This window comes from Maniola hyperantus, chromosome 19, assembly GCF_902806685.2.
Source record: "Maniola hyperantus chromosome 19, iAphHyp1.2, whole genome shotgun sequence".
NCBI classification, from domain to species: Eukaryota; Metazoa; Arthropoda; class Insecta; order Lepidoptera; family Nymphalidae; genus Maniola; species Maniola hyperantus.
The window spans coordinates 13,695,709-13,715,488 of record NC_048554.1 but is presented as its reverse complement, the minus strand read 5'-3'; the positions used below and the strand labels follow the sequence as shown (position 1 = coordinate 13,715,488).

Sequence of the window (19,780 nt, the reverse complement as noted above, 5' to 3'; positions counted from 1 at the left end):
TTTATTTTTGATATGTTTAGCAATAAGTAGTAGGTAGTAGGAATTAATCTCATTGATAATGATAACAAGGCATCAAGTTTTACCTTGGCATACCTAATTGGCAAAGATTTATGTTCACACTAATATTTAGGGTAGCTACCTATGCAAGTTTTTGTCTCTGGGTATGTTCCTTTATGCATCTAACCTAGTTGGGCACAGAGATTTTTCACAAGGACACATACTAGTGAAGGATATACTTATAGGCTACTTTTATTAGGTAGGTAGGTAAGCTAAGTACCTACAGAAAAGTATCCTAGTCCCACAGGATTTTCGAACAGCTGCCACTTGCTAGTTAAGAAATAAGGAGACTTAAGGATCTTAGGTTTGCCTTGCTGAAGCCGCCAGGATGTCTGTGGAGGTGTCTGATACTCTTAGACAACAAAGTAGATAACCAACCTAATTATTTTTGTGAATTAACGACGAGCCAGAGAAACCACGTATATTTCCATTTTATAAAGTTTAAATTAAATTAAAACACTTAAAAGATACTTTTTTTATCTTAAATATAACAATTCTAAACTCAAATAAAAATATTTCTTTCAAAACACGTCCATTTTGCCATTTAAGCAGACTCTTTAAATTTAGTGGGCACCTCGCGAGGTCCACTCTAATTTTAGAAAATTTTAGGTTAACGTTTCTTAATTTAGGCATTTAGTTCGTGCAACAGAATAACTTTTGCTCTTTAAAATCTAAATTGAATAGTTTAGTGCTGTCAAATTCAATTTTAGGTTAGACCTGTCATTTAAGTTGGTTTTCAGAATAACACACCTTTCTAAGTCTAATATTAGACATTTTAAAATTAGAAAACCGCCTAGAGAATCGGCCCCAGTGTTTTAGCAAAACGCAAAAAAGTCTTTTTAAATCTTAATTCTTAATCGATATTCAAAAAAGCAGCAGGCTGTCATCTCGATGAAGTTTTTAGGGTTCCGTACCTCAAAAGGAAAAACGGAACCCTTATAGGATCACTTTGTTGTCTGTCTGTCTGTCAAGAAACCTACAGGGTACTTCCCGTTGACCTAGAATCATGAAATTTGGCAGGTAGGTAGGTCTCATAGCTGGCTTTAGGGGAAAAATCTGAAAACTATGAATTTAGGGTCAGATCACACAAAAAAAATTAAATTGTGGTCATGAACTAATAATTAGTATTTTCAATTTTCTAAGTAAGATAACTATGTATATCAAGTGGGGTATCATATGAAAGGGCTTCACCTGTGCATTCTAAAACAGATTTTTATTTATTTTTATGCATCATAGTTTTTGAATTAGCGTGCAAAATGTTGAAAAAATACGACTGTAGTACGGAACCCTCAGTGTGCGGGCCTGACTCGCACTTGGCCGGTTTTTTTAATGTGTAAGTATGGTTGTATTTGTACATCGATATCTCTAAAGTTTCTGAACCGATGTGCAAATTATTGTTTACTCAATAGAAAACCGATGTGCAAATTATTGTTTACTCAATAGAAAACCGATGTGCAAATTATTGTTTACTCAATAGAAAACCGATGTGCAAATTATTGTTTACTCAATAGAAAACCGATGTGCAAATTATTGTTTACTCAATAGAAAACCGATGTGCAAATTATTGTTTACTCAATAGAAAACCGATGTGCAAATTATTGTTTACTCAATAGAAAAAGTTTGCAAAATGGGCCAATAACTTTTTTCATCCAAATCCGTACCGTCCTTAAGCTGCAAAAACGACATTCCTAAACCGCGAGGAGTCTGTTGTAGGTATCGCGCATAGACTGCAGCATTGCTGTCAACTCTTCAATTCTGTCGATGCAAGGTACGTGCAGGAAATGTACGAAATAACTGTTGTCGGTATCGCGCATAGACTGCAGCATTGCTGTCAACTCTTCAATTCTGTCGATGCAAGGTACGTGCAGGAAATGTACGAAATAACTGTTGTCGGTATCGCGCATAGACTGCAGCATTGCTGTCAACTCTTCAATTCTGTCGATGCAAGGTACGTGCAGGAAATGTACGAAATAACTGTTGTCGGTATCGCGCATAGACTGCAGCATTGCTGTCAACTCTTCAATTCTGTCGATGCAAGGTACGTGCAGGAAATGTACGAAATAACTGTTGTCGGTATCGCGCATAGACTGCAGCATTGCTGTCAACTCTTCAATCCTGTCGATGCAAGGTACGTGCAGGAAATGTACGAAATAACTGTTGTCGGTATCGCGCATAGACTGCAGCATTGCTGTCAACTCTTCAATTCTGTCGATGCAAGGTACGTGCAGGAAATGTACGAAATAACTGTTGTCGGTATCGCGCATAGACTGCAGCATTGCTGTCAACTCTTCAATCCTGTCGATGCAAGGTACGTGCAGGAAATGTACGAAATGCACAATTCGGCAACTGTTCATGCTGAAATATTATTGTAGTTAAGAAGCAAAGACTACATCATAAACTCCGGTCCCCAGCTCCTCAATTCTGATGCTGTAGAATATTGCGCTTCTATTATGTTGATGATATCTCAAAAACTTTCTCGCAAGTGCCTACAAAAACTGTACAAAATTTCAACTCAATTTAATGAACGCATACCAACAGACAGGCAAACAAACATTAATTTTTATTTAAATAAGGGTAGGAATAGCAGAAAACATTATTTAAAAACTCCCCGTAAATAGTGTTGTCAACGCGTCAGGAGAGCGCGCAATTAGCGGAGTGCACGCGCCGCGCCTGCGCGCCCCCGCCCGCCCGCCCCCGCGCCGCACGGCGGGCCCGCGCCGCCAGTGTGTCCGCCGCCCGCCCAGCGACGCCGCGCGCCCGCCGAGCGCGGAAACTTTCCCGCCACTGCGCGAGTTCGTACTTTGCCGTCGGTCGTAGTGTCGAGTGTCGAGCCTCGCGGTCGGTTGAGTGCAGTGTGTAGAGTGTAGAGTGTGGAGTGTGGAGTGAAACACGGTTGTAAAGTTACTTTGTGTCACTATCGGAGGTTGATCGTGCTTCGAGCTTTTTGTGCCGTTGTAAGTATCCTCATTAGAATATAATAGAATAGTGCAAAAACGTATTTTATGCAAATAACATTTTATAACGAGTATTCGAAATGGGAATCGTCATCGAGCCCTGCTTCCCGATGGCGTGTGTAGCAGGTAACTTGTGACACACGTGACACGTGTGTAGCAGGTAACTTGTGACACACGTGACACGTGTGTAGCAGGTAACTTGTGACACACGTGACACGTGTGTAGCAGGTAACTTGTGACACACGTGACACGTGTGTAGCAGGTAACTTGTGACACACGTGACACGTGTGTAGCAGGTAACTTGTGACACACGTGACACGTGTGTAGCAGGTAACTTGTGACACACGTGACACGTGTGTAGCAGGTAACTTGTGACACACGTGACACGTGTGTAGCAGGTAACTTGTGACACACGTGACACGTGTGTAGCAGGTAACTTGTGACACACGTGACACTATAATATGTTTAGATTATATTATCTCAAAGATGAAGTCTGATAAGAACATGATAAAAAGCAACAAAGTCCATGTTATATATCTGTTATCATCAAATGATGAAAGCTAAAATGACGACACGATAAATAAATAAATAAATAAATAAATAATAAATTTATTCGATGAAGCGACCATGTTCATTTCAACTGAATGAGAAAGTAGGTGTTGCAATGGGCTACTTGACTCATATCTAATTTCGTCCAATAAATGATTATTTATTATAGTATTTTGCTTAAGACAACGAAATATATCAATAACAATTATTAAAAACGCAGGATGGATATATAAATCCAATTTAAAAAAATACAGTTTTTATTTTTATTTGAAACGCAGAAAACGCTGTCAGCCATGATGTGACGTCATTAAATATGTAAACAAAGAAATGTCATCCCTATGTCACGCGGGGACTAACGTAGTATCCATATATATAAAATTTAAAGTCCTGACTAACTTATATATCAACGCACAGCCTAAACATCTAAACAACTGGTCCTAGATACATGAAATTTGGTGGGTGTGTTCTTTGTAGGTAAAGAGAAGGTATCCACTAGGAAAGGATTTTTTGAAATTCCACCTCTGAGTGGGTTAAATGGAGGTTTGAAATTTATGAAGTCCACGCGGGCGAAGTCACGAGCATAAGGTAGTTTTTATATATTTCTAAAAACTCATAGTAAACGTAAAAAATTATCGTTTTCTCTTTATAAATTGAATAAGTTATTAAGTAAGACTTACAACAAAGTGATCTTTGCAAAAATAAATTTGGGTTGAAGTCGTTAGTCATATAGGATCCCTTTAAGCAAGTCTTCGCGTGTTACGTATATTTATTTCACTGGGCACTCTAGTCCACAACTTTCCTGTGGTCTTTATCGATGCGTTTTTTACATTCTCGGATGATTCAATAACGATAATTACTATATTTTTCATGTAAACTAGTATAGAAGTCATGTTTATTAAACTTTGGGAGGTTATGCTGTTGTTTACAAATGCATGACGTCAGAGCACAGATAATCTATCGGCCAAACATGGCCGACAGTGTTTTCACCTGTCTAAGAAAAATATATTTTTAAATTAAAGTTTTACGGTTTTTAGGGCGCAAAAAAATATAGTGTTAATTTTTTTGATCTAATAGGACAAATATTAACCATTTAAGACCTACTTAAAAAAAGTGTCAACTAGCCTATTGCCAACAAAATAACTATCCTAAAACTTGTATACAAAAATGTAGTTTTTTCCTCTTAACTAGTAAGCACTCAGCACTCAGACTTTACATAAGGCTGATATAGGCAAAGCCGTGCCGCCAAGCGATTTAGCGTTCCGGTACGATGCCGTGAAGAAACCAGAGGGGTATGGGTTTAATAAAAACTGCCATACCCCTTCCAGGTTAGCCCGCTATCATCTTAGACTGCATCATCACTTACCACCAGGTGAGATTGCAGTCAAGGGCTAACTTGTATCTGAATAAAAAAAAAAAAAAAAATCTATAGAGCGCACTTTGACTTTGCTCAGACTTAAGATTGAGTTAAAATGAGACAGATTTATGTGAGAGATATAGCTCTGTCTTGTTGTAACTCTAAGCTAAGTCAGAGTGCGCTCTATAGATCTCACCAGAGTGCTGCCATCTCGGAGTAGGACGTAGGCCTGCTACTTTTTATTTTGAAAAATTAAAGAGTTCCCACGGGATTCTTAAAAGCCAATCTTTTCAACTGATTTATATGAAATGGTACAGGGTCAGCTTAGATCCCGGAAACGGACATAGGCTACTTTTTATCCCAGAAAATCAAAGAGTTCCCACGGGATTTTCAAAAAACCTAAATTCACGCAGACGAAGCCGCCGCGGGCATCCTCTAGTTATTAGCAATAAGTGAAAAGGCATCTTCTAGGCACCTTCAACCTAGACGTCACCATTTCTTTCCATAAGGCATGACAGTTTAGGTCTTGGTAGTTAGGTTAGGTAGTTGTAGAAGCCGAAACAAATGAATAGTTATTTGTTATGCAAGGGTGCAAAGATGTTATTTTGTGCCGAGAGTTTGTATCGAATTCCGAGCCAGCGAAGGATTCTAAGGTTGAATATTATAGATATATTGAAAGATAGAATCCTGAGCGTAGCGAGGAATTCAAAACTCGAGCGCAAATAAATTTGCACCCGTGCGAAACACACAACTTTTCATCTCACTCTCATGAATAACTCGAAAACGATACACTTTCGCATAAGCACTTTAGGGGTCGTTTGATAGCTAATGTCCTGTACTATAACCCCTTAACGGGATCGTGTCCTATTTTCCTGTAACCCTGTATATTGTTGGGCTGTATATTATATTACATGCATATGTATTATGTATATGTATTTACGTATTTAGAGTCCAGAAATCCATCAGTATTTTCGCTTGTTCCAGAATAAACAAGGTGTGTGAAGTGATGTGAGCGGCGCGCGGCGTGCCTCGCGCACTGCGCACGCCATGGGAGGCGCTACGCCTCCGCCAGCCGTAGCGGCCGCGTAGCGCGCGCGCTGCGCCCGAGTGCACCCACGCGGCACCCGGGCCGCACCCACGTCGCACCCGAGGCGCACCCACACGGCACCCGTGTACGACACGCAACGCGAAGATGGCCGATGACAACACCATCATCGAAGGCACGGTCAAATTCCGCGATGGGAAAAAGGTAATTATTGTAAATGGCTACCTTTCAACCACAAGTACATACTCGGGTGCTGAAGTATGTGCTATTCAAGTTAGTGTCGTTGGGGGTTCGGAAGGGGCAACAGTCGATGGAACAAAGTTTCCTTTTATTTGGCTTAGTAGTGGATCAGTCGTTTGGGTACATTTGGCCGGCTCGTCCGCAAACATGCAGGGCGTCGTCTCAGCGCATGTAGTAACGCCGTGGTTTTGTTCGCAGTGGAAGTCGCGCTGGTGCGTCATGCGGAAGCTGTCGCCGGTGGCAGGTGAGAGCGAACAGACACACAAACAAATACGACAAATTAGTCAGTAAACACGTACAGCCAGCTTATCAGCTGTTATCTCCGCGCGCGACGACGGACGCGGGAGATACCGCTATCTGACATTGAGATACTTCGGGGATTCTAGGTATAGTACGCGACAGATCGAAATAGAAATCAGAGTAAGAGGCGGGGGACGCCCCGCACACCGGCACGTCCCCCGCACTATTCCGCACCGGGTTAGCGCGGGCGCTGTGCGGGTGTGCGGGAGACGCCCCGCACACCGGCACGTCCCCCGCACTATTCCGCACCGGGTTAGCGCGGGCGCTGTGCGGGTGTGCGGGAGACGCCCCGCACACCGGCACGTCCCCCGCACTATTCCGCACCGGGTAAGCGCGGGCGCTGTGCGGGTGTGCGGGAGACGCCCCGCACACCGGCACGTCCCCCGCACTATTCCGCACCGGGTTAGCGCGGGCGCTGTGCGGGTGTGCGGGAGACGCCCCGCACACCGGCACGTCCCCCGCACTATTCCGCACCGGGTTAGCGCGGGCGCTGTGCGGGTGTGCGGGAGACGCCCCGCACACCGGCACGTCCCCCGCACTATTCCGCACCGGGTTAGCGCGGGCGCTGTGCGGGTGTGCGGGAGACGCCCCGCACACCGGCACGTCCCCCGCACTATGCCGCACCGGGTTAGCGCGGGCGCTGTGCGGGTGTGCGGGAGACGCCCCGCACACCGGCACGTCCCCCGCACTATTCCGCACCGGGTTAGCGCGGGCGCTGTGCGGGTGTGCGGGAGACGCCCCGCACACCGGCACGTCCCCCGCACTATTCCGCACCGGGTTAGCGCGGGCGCTGTGCGGGTGTGCGGGAGACGCCCCGCACACCGGCACGTCCCCCGCACTATTCCGATCTATTCAGATCTCCCTTTGGTACGCTCGAGTCTGCACACCGCTCCCGTACAAAGTTAATATTTAATCAGATCAGACAAAAAAAAAATGTAGTTAATTCCTAAATGTCATTGTAGTTAATAAAACACAAATAATACATATATATATATATATATATATATATATATATATGCATTACGTTTCCCGGTTGTTCACTAAGTTAGGATCCAGATCCCCCAAACTCTAACTACTGTCAAGCATTTTGTTATTGAAGGTCAAAATTTGATGGTCACCGTAATTTCAACCTCTATCAACTAATTTCTCAGTTGAATCTAAATCAGTGCGTTCTTCACAAAAAAAAATAAAAGAGGGGGTTTCACAATATTTTTATCGTTATCGGGGAAAGAAGCGTCGTAGCGTTCATCGATCACCATGTACCGCTTTCCCCTGCATGACGTCAGTCTAGAGTTGTATCGGCACAATTCTGGTCATCGAGTGGTGTACTGACGTCCATGAGGTCCCGCAGACTGCGTGCACCTGCAAGTGTACCGCGACTCGCGCGCGCGCTGCGGCGGCGCCGCCAGCAAGGCGTCACTGTCGCTGCAGCGCTACCTGGGCTGCGAGGCGGGCTTCACGCTGGACAAGCACTCGCACACGCTGGCGCTGCTGTGCCAGGACTTCACCGCCGTGCTGGCCTTCGAGACCCGCGAGCGCCTCATGCAGTGGCAGGTACGCAAGTACTACGCATATTTTTTTAAAAAAGCTCCACAGGTACATAGACTCAAACATGCGTACTCTTATCGTTTCCTCGACAGCAAATCTCAATTTGTAGTCTGTGTGCAAACACGGTGACACAAGTGATGGACTAGAACGTGCACCGTGTCCTCACTCCTACAGTCCAATGAGACAGAGCAGTCGCAACATTGACGGCTTCAGGCAGAAGATCGCAATACAATCATCAAGTTTACAGTAAAGTTATAGGCATTACTGAGCCCCTCTTGAGGCTTCGTGGGGTGCTTCCTCGTTGCTCGATTCACCGGCAACCTTGTGTCACTAGCGACAGAGAGACACCTATCAAAATTGATTTAATCACACGATTTCGTTAACAATGGCTGCCCAACTCAAGAAGTAGGTACTCTATCACGCCGTGCGTGTAACTACTCGCAAAACTCCCTAATCTCGCGCTTATCCCATGTGTGGGTAGTCGTGTATGCCGTGCCCATCGCTGGTGCCCAGTGAACTGGACGTTCCAGCAAAGCGTTAAGTGGTAGTGTATTGTAGGTTGTGGATTTTGAGCTACACTGATTTCTTTCGTTCTGAACTGGAGAAAGAACAGCACAAAATCTGGTAGTCGGTGGGTAGTGCTTGTCTCCGCCTGGAGACTGTTGGACTGCACGTCCAACGGTTCTCTTGTATCTCTCTTCTCATAATCCATACGCAAACAAAGCTAGCAAACTAGATCAAGAGTCAACTAGGTCAATACCAATGGTCAAATTGCAAAGAAAGGTATCAAATGCTAAGAACGAGTTGACAGTGGTGTACCTTCAGGTGAAGGTGAGCGCGCAGCTGGGCGACGCGCGCCAGTACCTGGTGCTGCTGGGCTCAAGCGGCGACAGTGGCGCGCGGCGGCTGGCGGCCGGCCCCGCGCGGCTGCATCTGCACGAGCGACGCTTCGCCTTGACGTCGGGAGTGCCGCCGCGCCTGCTGGGCGTGTGGGAGATCGCACATCTGCGGTGAGTTCCTGGTGCTGCTGGGCTCGAGCGGCGACAGTGGCGCGCGGCGGCTGGCGGCCGGCCCCGCGCGGCTGCATCTGCACGAGCGACGCTTCGCCTTGACGTCGGGAGTGCCGCCGCGCCTGCTGGGCGTGTGGGAGATCGCACATCTGCGGTGAGTTCCTGGTGCTGCTGGGCTCGAGCGGCGACAGTGGCGCGCGGCGGCTGGCGGCCGGCCCCGCGCGGCTGCATCTGCACGAGCGACGCTTCGCCTTGACGTCGGGAGTGCCGCCGCGCCTGCTGGGCGTGTGGGAGATCGCACATCTGCGGTGAGTTCCTGGTGCTGCTGGGCTCGAGCGGCGACAGTGGCGCGCGGCGGCTGGCGGCCGGCCCCGCGCGGCTGCATCTGCACGAGCGACGCTTCGCCTTGACGTCGGGAGTGCCGCCGCGCCTGCTGGGCGTGTGGGAGATCGCACATCTGCGGTGAGTTCCTGGTGCTGCTGGGCTCGAGCGGCGACAGTGGCGCGCGGCGGCTGGCGGCCGGCCCCGCGCGGCTGCATCTGCACGAGCGACGCTTCGCCTTGACGTCGGGAGTGCCGCCGCGCCTGCTGGGCGTGTGGGAGATCGCACATCTGCGGTGAGTTCCTGGTGCTGCTGGGCTCGAGCGGCGACAGTGGCGCGCGGCGGCTGGCGGCCGGCCCCGCGCGGCTGCATCTGCACGAGCGACGCTTCGCCTTGACGTCGGGAGTGCCGCCGCGCCTGCTGGGCGTGTGGGAGATCGCACATCTGCGGTGAGTTCCTGGTGCTGCTGGGCTCGAGCGGCGACAGTGGCGCGCGGCGGCTGGCGGCCGGCCCCGCGCGGCTGCATCTGCACGAGCGACGCTTCGCCTTGACGTCGGGAGTGCCGCCGCGCCTGCTGGGCGTGTGGGAGATCGCACATCTGCGGTGAGTTCCTGGTGCTGCTGGGCTCGAGCGGCGACAGTGGCGCGCGGCGGCTGGCGGCCGGCCCCGCGCGGCTGCATCTGCACGAGCGACGCTTCGCCTTGACGTCGGGAGTGCCGCCGCGCCTGCTGGGCGTGTGGGAGATCGCACATCTGCGGTGAGTTCCTGGTGCTGCTGGGCTCGAGCGGCGACAGTGGCGCGCGGCGGCTGGCGGCCGGCCCCGCGCGGCTGCATCTGCACGAGCGACGCTTCGCCTTGACGTCGGGAGTGCCGCCGCGCCTGCTGGGCGTGTGGGAGATCGCACATCTGCGGTGAGTTCCTGGTGCTGCTGGGCTCGAGCGGCGACAGTGGCGCGCGGCGGCTGGCGGCCGGCCCCGCGCGGCTGCATCTGCACGAGCGACGCTTCGCCTTGACGTCGGGAGTGCCGCCGCGCCTGCTGGGCGTGTGGGAGATCGCACATCTGCGGTGAGTTCCTGGTGCTGCTGGGCTCGAGCGGCGACAGTGGCGCGCGGCGGCTGGCGGCCGGCCCCGCGCGGCTGCATCTGCACGAGCGACGCTTCGCCTTGACGTCGGGAGTGCCGCCGCGCCTGCTGGGCGTGTGGGAGATCGCACATCTGCGGTGAGTTGGGCTTTCCCACTTCATTGTTAGGCTACCCTGACTGGCGACCTTCAAGACATACACGAAGTAGACCCGTGTGTACTTTTGGGAAGACCTGGACCCAACATTAGACGTAATCGGGCAAATCGATTGATATAAGCTTGCACTTGACTACACTTTCACCTCTTAGTGATAATGTCAGAGGGCAAGTCTGTTTGGCTCCACAAGGCTAACTAGCGCAATGCCATCGTAAATTAATGTCGAGAAGTTTCTTTAAATATAATGTACATTATGTATTTTCCGTTTGTTCATGAAATATATGTACGTATGATATAGGCGCTACGGAGTGGTGGAAGGGCGGTTCTGCTTCGAGGGTGGCTCGCACTGCGGCAAGGGCGAGGGCCTGCACGTGCTGGTGACGGACCAGGCCGCCGACATCGCGCGGGAGTTCCACCTCGCCTCCCAGGGCCTGCTCACGCCGAGGAGGCGCCCGCTAGGTATGTATGTATGTATGATATAGGCGCTACGGAGTGGAGGAAGGGCGGTTCTGCTTCGAGGGTGGCTCGCACTGCGGCAAGGGCGAGGGCCTGCACGTGCTGGTGACGGACCAGGCCGCCGACATCGCGCGGGAGTTCCACCTCGCCTCCCAGGGCCTGCTCACGCCGAGGAGGCGCCCGCTAGGTATGTATGTATGTATGATATAGGCGCTACGGAGTGGAGGAAGGGCGGTTCTGCTTCGAGGGTGGCTCGCACTGCGGCAAGGGCGAGGGCCTGCACGTGCTGGTGACGGACCAGGCCGCCGACATCGCGCGGGAGTTCCACCTCGCCTCCCGGGGCCTGCTCACGCCGAGGAGGCGCCCGCTAGGTATGTATGTATGTATGATATAGGCGCTACGGAGTGGAGGAAGGGCGGTTCTGCTTCGAGGGTGGCTCGCACTGCGGCAAGGGCGAGGGCCTGCACGTGCTGGTGACGGACCAGGCCGCCGACATCCACCACTAGCTATTTTTTTTATTTAGACAAAACGAAAAGTGAACAATTTACACCACACTTTTAGACCAAAGCACTAGATAATAAGCTGAGACTGGTGTTGGCAGTTTGCAGCCCAAATAGACCGTAGTCTGTGCTAGGGCTGACAAAGTTCATCGACCTCATTCATACTATATTATATTATATTATATACTATATTATATTTATACTATACTATATATATTCATACATTACTAAAACTATATTCTATTTGGTGCAACAGTATTAATGCATACGGAGTTTAGATATATAATTTAAACAGATAGGATAAATTTTAATAAGTTAAAGCATTCGTTTGAACAGATCTTGTCATAAAGACGCTCAAAATTTTCAAAAGGGGTTTCTAGGAGAAATTTCTTAATATAGAATTTAAGTTTTTTCTTTAAGGATGGGCGCTGGGCACATAAAATCAGATTAGATACCTCCAGCGGAAGGTTATTGAATAGTTTCGGTGCCGCAGCTGTAAAATGTCTACTCGAGAATCCAGACGTTCGTCGGGGAACTGAACATCTTAGTTGCCTTTGCCTAAGGTGACCGGGAGTTTGCTCGATTGTGAACTTGTCTTTGTATTTTGCCATATACATTGTTATTTGCCAAATGAATATTTTTCTTGAGGTTAGTAAGTAAAGACTTAGCTTAAATAATTATTCCGTAGGAAATTGACGATTCTTTTTTAAGTTAATTTTGAGATTAAGTTTTTGAGCCTTATTTAGTTTGTCTAGTAAAGTTGATCCACATGAGCCCCAGGCTATAATGCCATATAATATTAACGACTGAGTTAAAGAACAGTAAACTCTTAACAGTAGGTTAACACTCATAATGTTTCATAAATTATTGTATATATAGCTAAGCTAGGGCCTAACACGCTCCCCTGAGGGACACCAAATATTATTTCTGAATTGTTTTCAGCGCTAACTTTATTTTCAACTCGTACAAATTGTTACAAAAAGGTATGACGCGAGATCCAATATTTCAATTTTATAAAATCAAATGTTCATAAATATTTAGCTTTTCACAAACGCCAAATGTGTCCCCAGGTACCCAGAGCCCCAACTCGAACAACACGTTCAAGAAGCCCCACGTGCGACGACTAGAACTGAACACCATAGACCGCTCCCTGCCGCCGACCGACCTGCGACTTTACGAAGATCCTTGTATGGGGGACGAGGCCGGGCTCGTGTCGCCCTACTGGCCTTCCGCAGAACGGACGCATCAGTTTCAGGACATGGGCTTGGGCGACACGGCATCCGTCAACGAAACTATAGACGGAACGGACATGGCTCCGTGGAGTGGAAACGGAAATGTGATGCTGGAAAGATGCATGAGTTGTATATCTAAGCTGGGCGCTCTGTCTCGCTCGTCCACAGCCGCGCTGACGCCGGGGGCGAAGCCCTTCAGCCCCGCGTGGACCATGGAGGCCGTGGGCGAAACTCACAACGCGACTGTGACGGTCAGCAGTAATGGGCCCCTCGTCAGTAAAAAGAGTGAGGAGGTTTGTCGCTGCGCGCCGGAGCGCCCGGGCCCCCCCGAGCGCCCGCCCAAGCCGGTGAGGCTGGAGCTGAACCTCACGCGGAAACCTCCCATGCCCCTCCCCGTGCGCTCGTTCAGCCACTCGCACCTCGCCTCCATCGGTGAACATAATGCCACGAGCATCGGACCTTATGACAATTACGACGTGCCAAAGATACTTTCAGCAGAGGTACGTATCAACAATTAACTGTATATTTTGTTTCTTTGTTACGCAATATCGTAAAGTTGGTTTATTTTTTGGTAGGTCGAAGGAGAATACTACGATACACCTAAAAGATTAAAAGAATGTCTCAATAGCGAGTTATTTAAAATTACTAAGAATTCTACCTCAAATACGCTCATATTGAAAAAGCCTTGCGGATGTCTGCTCAAGTTGGGCAAAAGGCCGAAGCGAGCGACTATCGTAGACAGCGATGAGAGCTTCGAGCCGGCGAACTGTCCCTGCCAGAGAGTCACGGACTGGGCCAACAACTGGATCAAACTGCCGTACTGTACAAGAAATCCGAACGACGCCGAAGCTACCGCGCCCAATAAAGAAAACGTGATGCCGAGTAGTGCGACCGACAGAAACGCCCTCTACGCGACGGTGGACCTCTCTCGCAAAACGAAGAGGAAAACACAAAACGACAATTTCATGTTTCTCGATAATCAAATGAGCCGAAGTCTCGACTCGGGAACGGTGGAAGTCAACGAAGGGCCGCAGGCGAACTACGAGAATCTCAGTTTCGCGCTATCTCTGGAGCACTACGAGAACGCCAAAGATCTACTTCGAAAAGCGGGAGTCACGCAACCCGAGCTTGACGCGCTCGGCGCCAACCTGCGGCCCGCGCTCTGCCTCGCCGCCGCAGCAGGCGCGCCCACTTGCACCCAGTGCGGACATCCGCAAGATGACGCGGCGGCGACGGCGAATAGAAAACTATTCAGCGACGAGTACCTGCTGATGGAGCCCACCTCCCTCGACAGCAACAAGCTCGACCAGGAGAAGGCGCTTCCCTCCGGCTACACGCCGATGTCCCCGATCGGAAGCTTCGGGTTTCACACCCTGAAGTACCCGGCCAAGAGCACCATCGGCAGGCTGCTGGACGAGAAGTCGGCCAGCAACCCCACGCTGTGCGGCCCCGACGAGGCGCGGGCCGGGCCCGTGGCCGCCGCTCAGCGTGTGCAGCTGCGCGCGCCGCACGAGCGCGCCGACTTCCGCAAGCGCTCGAGCTCGGCCGACTCGTCGCGCTTCCTCGACGACGTGAAGGAGTTCGACGGCAGCGTCGGCAGCCGTGGTTCGGCGTCGTCCATCGAGACATTGCGTGACGCGGGCGCGGCTGGTGCGCCGTGCACTTGCGCCGCCGGCAAGCTGTCGGATGCGGACAGCTCGGAGGCGTCCAAGGCGCGCTGCGTCACTGTGGCGGTCGGCAACCGCGACTCGTCGTCGTCGAACGACTCGGGCGTGTCGAGCTGGTCGCTGGTGGCGCGCGGCGCGCACGAGCTGCCCGCCACGTCGGCCGCCGCACGCCGCCGCTACCGCTCCGCGCGCCGCGCCGCCGACTCGCCGCACGCCGCGCCGCGCCGCTCGCGCTCGTCGGGCGGGCCGCGCGCCGAGCCCGCCGACACGCACAAGTGCTGCTCCGCCGAGGCGGAGGTGCCCATCCTCTCCGTTACCGTCAAGCCCGGTCGAGGTGCGTCATTTCAATTTTCATATTTCAAGTTTCAATCTGAAAGTATTTGCATAATCCATTCAATAATTATTATAAATGTAAAAGAAACCAGCTTTACTCACGTATAGAAAAACTTTCCAGTTTGTCTAACGCCGTACGTACGTATTCCCCGCAGGAGTGCTGGACACGCACAGCACGTCGAGCGGCGCGTCGGACATGTCGGACTACGTGGAGACGCTGTCCATCTGCTCGTCGCACTCGTCCTCCGACACGCCCGTCACCATGAGGCAAGTGATACTGATCGTCTTGTACTGTCAAAAGTTCTGCTACTTTCCCAGGACCCAAACAATATTTGTGACAAAAATCATAGTAATATTTTAAAATCCTCTTTTACGTCTGATTCGCCCCCCGCTTGCCCCCCCAAGAAGAGACTGGGCCTCGGGGCCATTAGCGAGGCCAAACTCGGACAAGCTAAGGGCAGGGCCGCACTAATGGCCATTCAGCCAGTTGACCGATGATAGTTATGGTTTATTGGCGGTATGATGACGCTTCCTCAAGTGTACCCTGCTTGTAAGTATGTTCTGTGGGGGGGGGGGGGGAGGGGGAGGCACGGAGCTTCCAACAATTCGTTGTTCATCAAGTTATGATCTAGGTACCCCAATTTTCCAGCCGGAAGTTTCTCGATTGTTTATCATAATTACAATTACAGCCACTAATTAATATAGTATTTGACACTAATTATGGTACGTACATCTTTCTCTCCATAATGACCTTTACAAGATATTGGTAATTTATATTTATAACTAGAACTACTTTAAAAACCCAATTCATTTACTAGAACTTCTTTAAAAACCCAAACTCAAACTCAAGCTCAAATTATTTATTCAGAATTGGTAAAATTTTACGCTTCCTGATTGACAATGTTTTTATTTGTATGGTGATAATATGATAAAGTGGTGATAATTAATACGTACTTAAAACTAAAGCTGCGAGTCATGTCATGTCTGGGTGTGTGCAGGGTGCTGCGGCACACGACCAGCACGCTGCGGCCGCGCTCGGGCAAGGAGTACCAGCCCCTCGCGCCGCGCCTGCGCTGCCACAACCTGTCCTGACTCCTGAGCACTCCACTCATGCACTTGAGCGAGCTATATCAATAGATTATGGCGGTTGCCACAGATGCAACTAGATGGCGCTATTCAATCCATAACATTTCATGACGTAGTCCCGAACAAATGTACCGCGGACAGTACTCGCACTAATGGAGTTTTCTGCAATCTGGACTATATTAAGTAGTTTCAAGATACAACCGTCGGGCCCAGCTGGCGCCCCGAGCACAGCACCGCTCGGAGGGTCCCTATGGTCCCTATTGCTACGGTCGAGCACACAGACACCGCTCCCGTACAGATGATGCCTTTTTGTACAACAATTACAACATCAGTTACATAATTTTATTACGAAATAATTGAGATGTTTAAAGTCATTCTTACACGATTGTTCGTAACCGTTACTCTATTGTCATCATTATACCAGTAACATTTAATTTAATCTACATTATTCTATTTATTGTCGTCATACTCATTGTTTTAAGAAAATTCTTATTAATTACGAATTAATCTGTTGCCTTTTAGTTCATCATGATACAATTTATATCACATCTTTCTATATTTTTTTAAATATCTCAACTGTGGTCTGAGATAATATTTTATGTACACTTTATATTAAATATATCGTCTCAAACCATGTACTTACCTCAAAGGTTACATCTGTGACTTTTAAGTTATTGCCAATATTGTTAAACAGTCACGCCTTCAGAGTTGTTTACTTCTAGTCTCTACGATCATGATTCATATTATGTTATAACTGCCAAAGAAGCCACCCCCTCTACATTACGTTTCACAAGTAGCTGCTGTGTGACACGTAGTACAGACTGGTCTCGCCGGTCGACGCTTTTCTTCGGTACGATCCGTCCAAGGTCTGTCTCCAAGAGTGCCAATGTCAGTGAGTTCACTTCTGTCCTTTTCACGTATTAGATTATTCCATACTTATTAGATTCCCTAAGAAGGGATTACTTAATATTATATTAATTTAGGTTTCCTACCACCTATTTTCATGAACTTGAAATCTAAATCAGTTTTGAAAACATTCATCTTCTAATAAAGAAAATTAATAATAATATTAATAAAATCATTTGACCCGACGCGAGTGTGAATCGGGGTCGAAGTTCAATCCCACCGCTGCATTCTACGAAATGTGTTTTATTCGCAGACTGTTTTGAAAAGAGCTTAAATAAACTACAATTGAGAGTTCATTTTTGTAACGACTTGTGCCGTGACCTGTATCTAATGTTTATTGTACACTAAGTAAGTCGTTTTATTTTTTAGGTTAATGTGATTACAGACTCCGTAAGTAATGTATTACTTAGGTTAATGTGATTACAGACTCCGTAAGTAATGTATTACTTAGGTTAATGTGATTACAGACTCCGTAAGTAATGTATTACTTAGGTTAATGTGATTACAGACTCCGTAAGTAATTTATTACTTAGGTTAATGTGATTACAGACTCCGTAAGTAATGTATTACTTAGGTTAATGTGATTACAGACTCTGTAAGTAATGTATTAAGCTAACGAAGATCGTCGTTCAAAAAGATTTTATTAATGCGATTGAGATCGCAAACAACCGTGAGCGACTTTGTCAAAAATGATTACTTACTTATCCAGTTGTTGTTAAAAAACTATACGAATTATATAACAGGTTAAAATAATGTTTAATAACTTTACACCGGAGACGACGCGGCGGCCGAGGTGCAGCCGAGGTGCAGCCGAGGTGCAGCCGAGGTGCAGCCGAGGTGCAGCCGAGGTGCAGCCGAGCGTCACTGTCTCAACTTCTAGTCATTTTTACTAATTATTTATATTGTATTTAAAAGTTGCATACGATGTAAATAATAATATGTATAACTATTTAGAGACGTGAATATTGAATTGTAAATGAATTTATTCTCTACGTACAACGACTTATCGTTTCTCGTTGGTTACGACGATGTAATATTTTGATATTCGGAGTTTATTTCGTAGCGTCGGAAGTCTGAAGTCGGGGAGGAGAGCCGCGCGACTCACTATAGCAATAAGTCTGAAGTCGGGGAGGAGAGCCGCGCGACTCACTATAGCAATAAGCGAAGCAACTGAGGTGATGTAATATATAGCGATACTAATGATATTATTATTTAGCCGCAAGTCGGGCGTCGCGCGTCGGCGGCTAGCCAGTAGCTAGTGCCGGCGACACTGGCGCGCGGCGCGCGGCGCGCGGCGACACTGGCGCGCGGCGCGCGGCAACACTGGCGCGTGGCGCGCGGCGCGCGGCGGGCGGTTGTTTAGACTTTACGCTAGAATGAATTTATAACTAAACTAATGTTAATGACTCGAATTTCTGAATAAAAAACAAAACAAACGCTCGTGTTGTGTTTTATTTACTCTCAAACGCCTCTCGGGATGAAGGTCGGCCGGCCGACGAGGCGACTGTCGAGCGGGACAGGGACACTGCACTCACCGGGCAGAGGTTGTCGTCTTCAGCTGACGAAGGAAAACAGTCGTCCACACTTGATGACTCACCGGTGGAGTAGAAAACGTGCCAATTAGCGTCGAGGCGCGTCGTGTCCGTCGCGCGCCGTGCCCGTCGTGCCCGTCGTGCCTGTCGCGCGCCACGCGTCGTGGTCACACGCGCCGAGGTCGAGCGAGGAGGTCCGTTCGCGCCGCTCATGCTTAGAGCTTTATTGAATCTCTTTCATAATGCATTGTTGATAGTTGATCAATCTATAACAATCTATGTCATACAAAAACAAGTTACGTACCGACTAGCGACTGTACGATGACGGTATGTGACCCCTTCCCGTCAGTCTACAGAGTCGGGTGAACGATGCGGGAACACACAATATGCAAACAACTGACATACAGTCATTTCCGTGCATATGTACAAGATACGATAAGTAGGTACATAATATTTTAATTTTTTTTGTGGTATAATATAGTCTGCCAGGTAGCCGGTAGGTGCGCATTATACTGGTTTAGGGGATATCTCTGTATCACACAACACTAAGGCCTCGTTTACGGAGACGCGGGGCGGCCCGCACTGCGACGGGCGGCGCGGCCCGCACTGAATTTAAACATATGGCGTTGTATGAGTGCGTTTACGGAGAAGCAATTTTATACGCGTTTGTTTGAGATGGAGCCTTTTTTTGCGGCCGAACCCGCGGATGGCATCGACGCGTCCCTCGCGGCGTTCATCGTGGCGCCGGCGGCGGCGCACGCGGCGCACGCGGCGCACGCGGTGCACGCGGCGCACGCGGCGCACGCGGTGCACGCGGCGCACGCGGCAGCCACCGCGCTCTTCCCGCCTCGCATCTCTATGAACAACATCGTATATTGCCATATGTTTGTCATTACGCGTGCGATGCTCAGTGCCGCTTCACGCGCCGCCTCACCGTAAACAAAAAAAACGTACGACGCGCCGCGAGACGCCACGCGTCTCCGTACGAGGCCTAAGGCTGCCTGTCCACTGGTGCGGAGAAGAGGAGTGGAGCGAAGATGTACAAATATTAACCAATATTTGCGGAATAGTTTAAAAAAATCATAAGTAGATACATTTTAACGCGCAGCATTTAGCACAATTTTTTCTCTTATATTAGAGGAAAAAATTGCGATAAATAAAACTCTTCGGACGAATCCTTCGTATGATTATTATGATCGAACTTCACTTACAGATGTCGTTTAATAATTTATCTTTTTATCACTTTTATAATCTTAATCACTGCAGTAAAACGACACGTGGGTAGTTAGGCAGGTACCTACTTACTTCTATTATTAGACCTCATATCGGCAACGAAGATAACACGCTGCCTGTTTGTTCTTGTCGCTTATCAGTAGTCTGTACCTACCTACTGATACTATAAAGAGGTAAAGTGTGTAAGTTCGTTTCTAGTAAGAAGGTACTCGTAATATCCG

At 48.7% G+C, this 19,780-nt stretch overlaps 1 protein-coding gene across 1 annotated transcript; it reads left to right on the top strand.

The window, feature by feature from the left end:
* The first annotated feature begins 2,796 nt into the window (after positions 1-2,796).
* On the top strand, positions 2,797-18,234 carry LOC117991517 (uncharacterized). Its single transcript, XM_034979111.2, has 11 exons — positions 2,797-3,011; positions 5,899-6,163; positions 6,398-6,443; positions 7,851-8,053; positions 8,873-9,057; positions 10,913-11,085; positions 11,653-11,661; positions 12,641-13,302; positions 13,378-14,803; positions 14,958-15,069; positions 15,801-18,234. Exons 2-11 carry the CDS (start codon positions 6,107-6,109, stop codon positions 15,892-15,894), a joined length of 2,967 nt encoding a protein of 988 aa, XP_034835002.1. The 5' UTR covers positions 2,797-3,011; positions 5,899-6,106; the 3' UTR covers positions 15,895-18,234.
* The last annotated feature ends 1,546 nt before the right edge of the window (positions 18,235-19,780 follow it).

Excerpts from the sequence above, each read along its gene's own strand:
- LOC117991517 (XM_034979111.2), top strand. The coding sequence starts at position 6,107 with ATGGCCGATGACAACACCATCATCGAAGGCACGGTCAAATTCCGCGAT. Across the intron at positions 14,804-14,957 it reads TACCGTCAAGCCCGGTCGAG|GAGTGCTGGACACGCACAGC; the intron begins GTGCGTCATTTC and ends TATTCCCCGCAG. Across the intron at positions 15,070-15,800 it reads GACACGCCCGTCACCATGAG|GGTGCTGCGGCACACGACCA; the intron begins GCAAGTGATACT and ends GGGTGTGTGCAG.